This window comes from Numenius arquata, chromosome 3, assembly GCF_964106895.1.
Source record: "Numenius arquata chromosome 3, bNumArq3.hap1.1, whole genome shotgun sequence".
Taxonomy (NCBI): domain Eukaryota; kingdom Metazoa; phylum Chordata; class Aves; order Charadriiformes; family Scolopacidae; genus Numenius; species Numenius arquata.
In genome coordinates, this window is record NC_133578.1 from 25,984,760 (window position 1) to 25,993,656 (window position 8,897).

The 8,897-nt window shown below is 51.1% G+C and overlaps 1 protein-coding gene across 1 annotated transcript in view; it reads right to left on the bottom strand.

Annotated features, from left to right (window-relative positions):
* Positions 1–6,244, bottom strand: part of PDE11A (phosphodiesterase 11A) — a 134,443-nt gene extending 128,199 nt beyond the window's left edge. Inside the window, exon 1 of the mRNA XM_074145784.1 lies at positions 5,426–6,244. Within this exon, the coding sequence (XP_074001885.1) occupies positions 5,426–6,244 (819 nt within the window). The remainder of the gene's footprint in view (positions 1–5,425) is intronic.
* Positions 6,245–8,897: the final 2,653 nt, after the last annotated feature.

Here is an 8,897-nt window from a genome sequence, read left to right on the forward strand (position 1 = left end):
TGGCTTTGAAAATGTGCCTTTCTACACAGTCTTGGCATCTACCCAGAGCTCCTGCCCCTGGCAGATATCTCCAAGGTGAGAGTGGAGGTGGTATGATCCAGGAAGGCCTTAGGACGTTTTACACATCAATCAGAAACTGTTCCCTGAGAAGAAGACTTATGGAGCAAGGAAGGTGACAGGAGGTGAGGAGACCTCCTCAGCTGCTGCCCTGAGGGCTCTCTGCTGTGGAGAAGCAGGAGGGTGCTGCCTTCTATGGGGAGATCCCTGTCTCCCAGGCCAGCACCGCTGTTGGTGTACACACAACACTGAGACACAAAGGATGTGTTAGCCTCCACTGGGCTGCAGTTTCAGGGATAATTACAACATCCCTTCACCAAGTTACTGGCTCATACTCACAATTTAAAGTTTTCCTAAATTTTGTGTGATGTGCTGGAGTGTCCTTTTGTTGAAAGCATGTTAGACCAGTTTAGTTCTTTACTGTTGCAATTATCTCCTGCATTCCCTGTGGTACTTCCTAGCCACGTTTAATGCACAGAAAAAATTATTTTAACTAATTTCTTCTGTATTACATGGAATTTTAAAAAATTATTGCTTATTCTGCTTGGCAGGTTTCCTGCTCTGCTCTCTAAAGAGCAACCTCTGTCCTTTTTAAGAGTCAGCACTGAAATGAATAAGGCTGCTGTTGGTGCTCCCTGCTCAAGCGCTGCTGAATAAAACAGCGCCTAAGTGCTTCCTATTTGCAGAACTGAACCTCCCAGGACTCAGGGTTTTAATGCTTTAACTGCTCTTTAAAACTGAAAGAGATGCATAGTTAATATTGATGGTAACAAACAGCCACTCTGTGTAATGAAATATGGTTCCCGTCCCTTTGTGACCTTCTACACCAACAACCTGTCCCAGACAGGCGCTCCCAGGCTGAAAGGTTTGCACACACCAGCAGTAATTTTGTGATGTTGTCCTGTCTTGACACAGCAGGGGACAGTGAGTGCTCAGAGCTCACACAGAGGGACTGAAAAAGACAAAATCGATGCCTGTATCTAGGTATTCAAGGATGTTTAAAATTTACTGTAAAGGGTTGTGTGTGCATTACACTTGGCCTAAACTTGAAGGAGCTAACAGGAGAGTCCAGAAGAAAGAGAGCTTGATTTTTCTTTTGTTTTGCTTGATTTTAGTTTCAGTAACATGGTTAATTTTTCTTTTTAAATATTTGAGCTGTATTGAAAAATAATTTCTGCTCATTTTTTATAGCACTTCCTCCAACTTACAAAAGTCCATGTCTTAGCATGACCCCATTTGAAACCTCTCCTCTCTTTGCTCCCCACTTTATTAAAATATCCATCTTGTAAGCCATTTTTTCTTCTGTCTTTTAAAGCTGCTTTTTAAATTCCAAATTTAACATAAGATGTGCAGAAACTTTTTTCAGCTGATACTGGCAAATGGCAGAACATTTCTCACCACTTTCTTATGTATACTTACTATTCTAAAAAGTAAGGGTTTTTTCACTAGTTAGAAGGACTTGGGATGCTATTAAACTATCTCCCAACTTTTGCACAGCTAAAGGTATAACAGTAACCAAACATTACTGGTGATGTAAAATTTTTATTATTTAAATGCTGCTCTAAAAGATGGAACAAAAGTGAAATCATCAGTAATTTCAGCTAAACATCACAGAAGACCTGTGAGAAGGGGGGATGACATGAAAAAAACCCATAGCTTTAAATAGGAAAAAAACTTAAATTTTTAAAAAACTCATAATAACTACAGATAAAGGTTTAATGGTCTCTCTGCCTGTGTACTTAAAACATGCTTAATAGTCTTCATATATGACTGCAAAAGCTACATCTATGCTCTTTAAAAGGAGCCTCAAAGGACATGTAGGTCCCAGATTTCCTTGCCAGTATGACTGGATTCTTCCAATGTATGCTCAAGACATAGTGTATTATTCACATGAGTCAGAAATGTTTCCCAAAATGAACATAGGGGAAGACCCAAGGCCTTATTTTAAAACTTAAACTGACTAGGAGTTCAATTTACAAGTCAACTGGATTACTTCCAGGAGAAAGTTTTAGACTAGCTCTGAAATGCAAAGGAAGTCTCTATCTCCTTTTCTCACATCTTCTGTGAGCTCTGTACAGAGTACTAAATCTTACAGATTGGATCGTGTATTTTACAAACCGTTATAAACTCACTTTCATCACATGACTTGGCAATGCAATAAATAAAATTTCTGATGTCATGAATGAAATCATGCATCTTTTGAATCAGTCATATAACATTCACTTTAACCTCTGCATAAGCTAAGTATTTGTCAATTTCTCTGATGCTGTGAACCTCCAGAAAGTTTGTTCAGTCACTGCTGAACTTCATAAATCAACTTACCGTGAGACGTTACATAGTGATTGTTTAGTATTAAAAGAATTAAAAGAAGTGATTGTTATACAGTCCTCAATACATAATATTAATTCTAAACCTTGTACCTTAGTATGCTTATTGAATTAAGTAAGATTGTTTACACGAGCATGTTTTGAAAGTCTCAACAACAGTAATAATCACCTGGATCATGGAAAAGCCCCAGCCTATTATATGATTTCACTTTTTAGTATTTTTTTCTCTTTAGAAAAATGAATGTGTAATTGAAACCTTACACTATCTTTGAAAATGACACTGCAACTGGTTTACAAATGTTTCCTAAACAAATCAGTCTGTGTATGAGCATAGGGGACTGCCCACGTGAAACATATTACAGGACGTAACAGGATTTAAATGCAGTGTTGATCACACTGAAGTCCCATTAATGTCAGTAGCAGCTGACGATACAGGCAGGCAACCCAATTTGTACTTGATGGTAGAATTCCAACTGGTATTTGATTAGGCTCTGAGAAAATAAAAGATGGTTGGATGATAATAAAACACATTTCCCATACTGTAAACTAGCTAACCGATGATATGGAAGTATCTTTACCCCTTTTTAAACAAGTTTGTTAATTTAAGAAACAAGCAAAAAAACTTTAAATTAATCTAGAGGTGTTCCTCTGACCTAATATAATAAAAGGCCTTTTCTTACCAAATGGGTAGCATCAATGTAAACACTCTCTTCATTGGACAAAATGGTGCTGTGCTGTCACCCCTTTTTCTCCAACTCCATCTCTCAGCCTGAAAAAGTTTCCTGGTGGTGCTGTTTTTTACCTAACGGTTGCTTAAACACTTCCATCATCAGTGGCAATGCTGACAAAAATCATATCATCATATTTATTAATTTTTAAAGTGCTATATTGTGAGCACTACAATGATCTGAAATGGAACAGCTGTCGCTTCTTTACAGACAGATGCTTTGGGCTTCCATAGGGCTCTTTGTACGATTAAATTAGAAAGGTCTCCTTTTAATGATGCACAATGGATATATACATGCCAGGTAAGAGAAGATAAACTTTACTAACTCAGAAACACAACAGAAAGCAGATCCATCATTTTATTATCAAGCAAAACTTTCATTAAAGCTGCAAGGTCTAAAGTTTCTTTTGCACTAATCAGAAGTAACTCCACTGAAAGCAGGGAAGTTGCAATTGATATAATTAGAGGATTAACTTGGCTTAGAACTTTCCCTGCAACTAATGTATTTATGGCTTAAACGTAGAATGAGTTGTATTATTTAAATACTTTAATCGATTTTGAATGGGAGCCAGACAAAAGTATCATATAAATAGTACTGGGAATGGCAACTGGATGGATTGTTTTTCACTTTTCCCTGTGAATGAAACAGACAACAGACTTTTTTTACCTCGTTTTGTTTCACAGGGAAGTGGACACAAAGTGAACAAACCCTGAAGAAAAAATAATACAGTCCACTACAACTAGAAAACACTCTGCCTTTGCAGTGGCATTCTCACCTCCAAGAAAAGGTGGCTGGAGCTATTCAGATTTAAAAGGAGAGACCCAGCTCTTTCCCAGCCAAACACAAATATCCTTAATCTCAATCTAGTTACTTGAGGCTATTGAGAACATCTTCTGCTTGACCCCAACAGCAAATATTTTGGGAAGAGTACAGTTTTAGAAGTGAAAGTAATAAAAAAAAAACATGCTAAGAGAAAGTGTATAATGGAGAAAAGGAAAAATAAGGGAAGAAAGCAAGCTTATATTTTTTCAAAGGTGATCCAACATTCAATTGTTTTAGTCTGAATATTACAGTATTTTTACCAAGCTCTGTCTGTTACCTTTGAACTCTGCGTTGGGAACCTCTGCCAGCCTGGATCTGTGAGGTGCCTAGCATTTTTCGCGGCTTGACAAATAAATAAATATTCAGCCCAAAATACAGTTACCCTGGTACATCTGTATTTCAAGCAAAAATAACCCAATCTTATTTTTCAAGTTTCTTCCTTGTATGGTTTGCTATAAAGCATAATCAGGTTTTTAATGTTTATTGTTTTTGTTATTACTGTAGAGCAAAATTAGAGATAGGGCAATGGTTATTACTGAAATTCTTAAAGACATACATCTCCCACCTTTCTAAAGCTTTCCAAGATCCTAATTCAGAAAATCTGTCACTCTGTGGTTGTTAATTTTCTCGAGAACCTCAAATTGCTGATAGTGTCTCACGCTAATAAACACTACAAATAGCCCCTAGGACTGAGAGGGGTAAATTTCAAGCTGGTAAACTGAATGCATTGTTTTGCATTAACACACACGGGCGAAGGCACGTCTGTCCCTGCTGAAGTCAAAGGGAATTTTTGCCTTGAAGCCAAGACTACATTTTCACAATTCACACTGAGGCGTCTATAAAAGTAAAAAGTGGGTAAAGCCCTTGCAGGAGAATAACAGAATGGGTTATATCCCTCCTAGGAACAGGTTTGAAAACACAAGCCATGTGGGCTGAGTGGGCATATGCAAAGGTGAAACTATATGCTCTTTTGAAAGCAATTAGATAATTTCAGCAGCGGGCAAGCAGGGAACATTAAGTGAAACAGAGATTTAATAATATTATCACTGGGGCTGTCACGAGCATTTTTTTTTAAACTCTTCTCCAGCCTATTCCAAAATACGTTTTGAAAACGCATGAAGGCGCCTACCGCTCCTGCGAAGCCCAGAAGCACCGCTGTACCGATTTTATGGCCACGTTTGCCCCCTCAGCCACCCAGGAGAGAGGCTTTCCCTCCCGCCTTCGCGGAGGTCTCCTTCCGCCCCGTCAACAGTTGCCCCGAACGCACCCGCGGCCGCTACGCTTAACTCCCGACGATGGCAGCGCTGCCACCCCGGCAGGGACACCCCGTGGGAGGCAGAGAGGCGGCAGGGACACCCTGAGGGGAGGCAGGGCGGCGGGGGGGGACACCCTGGGGGGAGGCAGGGCCGGGGGGCGGCGGGGCTTCTGGGCGGGCGCAGTCCGTGGGGGAGCCGGGGGCAGGGGAGCGCCGGCAGCCTGGCTGGCTCCTACCTGGTAGGCGTCGGGGATGTTGACCGTCTCTCCGTGCTCCGCCACGTAGCCGATGATGCCCTTGCCCCAGGGCACCTGCACCTCGTTGCTGTTCTCGGTGGAACCGCAGGGCAGCAGCGGGGTGCCGGCGTGCACGTCGAAGAACTTGGAGACCAGGCTCTTTTTGCCGGCGGCGGCCCCCTCCACGAGGAAGAGGGAGCCCCGGTCGGCGTCCACCATGAGGCAGACGAAGATGAGGATCTTGTAGCTGAGACTGGTGAGGTCCAGGTCGTTAGAGATGTCCTTGACCAGCTCCAGGAAGAACTGGCGCTCGTTGTGCTCCTTGAGGTAGCGCTTGTAGTCCAGGGCGGTGGGGGGGTACTGGGGCAGGCTGACGCGGGACTCCAGCAGGGCGCTGAGGATGTGGGCGGTGGTGGGGGGCAAGGAGCTGGCCTTCCGCAGCAGGGCCCGCCGCCGCACGCTGCTCAGCGGCTCCTGCGCCCGGGCGTGCACATGCTCGTCGTAGGTGAGGTTGACATGGATGGCCTTGGAGCGGGCGAAGCTCTTCCGCAGCTCTTTCTGGGATGCTCGCCGCTGCAGCCCCCCGCCGCCGGGGCCGGGGCCGCCGGGGCCGCCCGCGCTGCCCCAGCCGCCGCCGGGGCCGCCGCCGGGACCGCCGCTGCTCCGCCGCTCCTCCGACGGGCCGGCGGCAGGGGCGGCGGGCGCTTTAGGGAGCGAGTTCTTCCTCTTCAGCCACTTCTCCACCAGCTCTGGGTGCCTCTCGAGGAAACTTTCCACCGCCGCCACGTCGAGGCCGGCGTCGGCGGCTGGGGCCGCCATAGTGCCGGCGGCGGGGGGCAGCTCAGGCCGCGGGAGCCCCCGCGGCGGCCATGCCTCCCCCGCTGCCACGTGCTGCCGCCGCCCCGACGGCCACCCCGGATCGCGGGGGGCTGCCGGCAGCCCCGGGAAGGGTCTGTCTTCTGCTCCTGCCCCTTGCCTGCGCCCTCCTCGGGGGCGCGCCTTCTCCTCCCCCCCTGCTTCCCCTCCCCGACCTCCTTTTCCTGCCCACCACTCTTTATTATTATAATTATTAGTAGTAGTATTCGTATTATTCTAGGTATTTTTCTGCTCCCCGGCTCTCAGCCCTTCTCTGGTTCTGGCCCCGGCCCCCCGGCTCTGTGCGGGCTCCCCCGGTGAGCCGGGCAGGCGCTGCCGCCGCGCCTCTGGAGATGCTCCGGGAGCGCTCGGGCAAACCCCTCCTGCCAAGTGCTGTCAGAGCTGGCGGCGGCTGCTGCGTAACCCAGCCGGCGGACCACTGAGGAGGGAGGGGAGGGCGGGGGGAGGACGCGTGAGCCGAGCGGGGGGGCAGGCGGGGAGGAGGGAAGGCTCGCAAGTCCCGATGGGGGGGGGGGGAAGCCACCGCCGCCCGCCTCCGCGGCCTCCGCGGGGGTGAGGGCGAGCGTGCGGGGCGAGGTGCGCAGGGTCCCCAGGCGGGAGGGACCGCAGGCGATGGGGACCTCCGCACTGGCCGGCGCATCATTCGGGAACATTGAGGGGAGAGCGCGGGGGGAGAGGGAGGGTCCTTTTGTCTGCGAGGCGTGTGCAGGGGAAGGGGCAAACCCGGCCGCGGTGTGCGGGAGAGGCGGGGGGTGGGGGGTAACGCCAGGTCTCCCCTTAAAGAGGTTTAATTTACAGCATTATTTGCGCTGCTTCAGTACTTGAGGAGACGGGCGGAAAAACGGAGCCCTTTCAGAAAGACCAAGTGAATTCCGTTGCTGGCATCCCTGAGTTGAGGCGCCTGCCGCCTCTCCCGTGCGGGGACCTGGCTCTGCCCGCCGCGCACCGTCAGTGCGGCGTTTCACGCCCGGCGCGGTGTGAGGGACAGAGAACGGGCTCCTGCCGGCCGTCCAGGGCTTTCTGCCCGAAAGCCGCTATCCCTCGGGGCCGGGCTCCCGCGGGGACCCCCGGGCAGCTCAGCGGGAGCGGGCTCGCCGAGGCGCTGCTGGGTGCCCGCTCCCGCAGCACCGGCTGCCAGACGGAAACCGGCCGCATCCACCGAGGCAGGAGGGCCGGGGTTATTTTTATGCGCACGTGGAGCACGTTTCATTGCTAAATCAATGCCTTACGCATAAGCGATTGAAAAACCGGAGTCGTGGATCTTTACACGTGAAAAACGCCTTTCGTGCGCTCAGCAAAGACTGAATGAAGGCGGCTTCCGAAATTCATGAATGGGAGTTTGGGTGGCTGGGAAAACACACGGGCAAATCTTCAACCAAACGAGATTCCGACCTGCCGGGGACCCTGTCCCCGCAGCCGCCCCTCCCGGTGCGGGCGTCCGGGCAGAGCGATTTTGGGACACGTGTCGATCGTGCAGGCGGGTGTGCAGGTGTAAGCCGTGGAAGGGGGAGCGCTACGTGTGTGTGCCCAAAGGGCTGCCGCGTTTCCCGCAGCAGTCGCGGGTGACGAGGTCCTGTGGCTCCGTGCAGGTGCTGCGGCTCCCGCAGCCCGGACCCTGCTGAGGAAGCGACAGACAAAGGATTTCGCCTCCCGGTCACGGTGCCTGCGCTGTTGCAGGCTGGGCAGCAGCTCCCTCGCTCCACCAGCCCCGGGCCGCCGTGGCAGCCGGGCTCCGTGCCCGCCCCCCTGCACCCCCGTGGATTCATCCTGCTTTCCCGACTGCCCCCGGCTGCGCAGGGCTGCTGCCGCAGGAGGACGGCTCTCCATTGAGAAAACGCGCCGCCGACGGCACCCCCTCGGCAATGGGGCGGGCGGAGGGGGGGGCGCGCAGGCGCACGGACAACCGGGGGCGGGGGGCGTCGCCAGCCCCCCCCCCATCCCCCCGCCCTTTTGTGGGACGGAGGAGAGAGGCAGCGCGGCCCCGGGCTGCCGTGGCGGTGCGCGGCGGCGGGGAAGGGGCCGCTCCCGGCAGCCGCACCGCGCCGCTGACTTGCCGGGGAGCGCCCGGCTGCAGCAGCCGCGGCGAGGGAATTGCGGCGGGAGCGGCGTGCTGGGCCGGGGGGCGGAAAGCGGGGACGTCGGAGGACACCGTCCCCGAGCTGCTCGCACCTCTAAAGAAGCCTAGAGCGCTTTCCATACAGGTAGCTTGGACATGAAATGGCAGGTGTATCTCGGCAGGGATAAGGGTGACTGAAATCCTGGTTTCTTCGGCGTTTTTGCCAGCGCGGTGCTGACACGCTGCCAGGGCTGTGAGGTAAAGGGGTTTCACGCACGGCAGAAGGCACAACCCTTCAGCCCACGCCAGTGGCTGTCACGTCGTCGGTGGAGGCCCTCGCTCTCCGGAGGACACAGCCGAGGTGCCACGCTTGCTCCCCACAGCATCCACGCACATCTGTACCCGCTGCTGCCGTGCTGCCACCGAACTTGCGTCACCGTCACCCTCGAAGGGCGCCTGCTTGCCCGCAGTTGCTAATTGCTGCCTGGCCTTTCCAGTGGCATTTGCTTTTTTGCAACACTGGCACAAACACTCCACTTA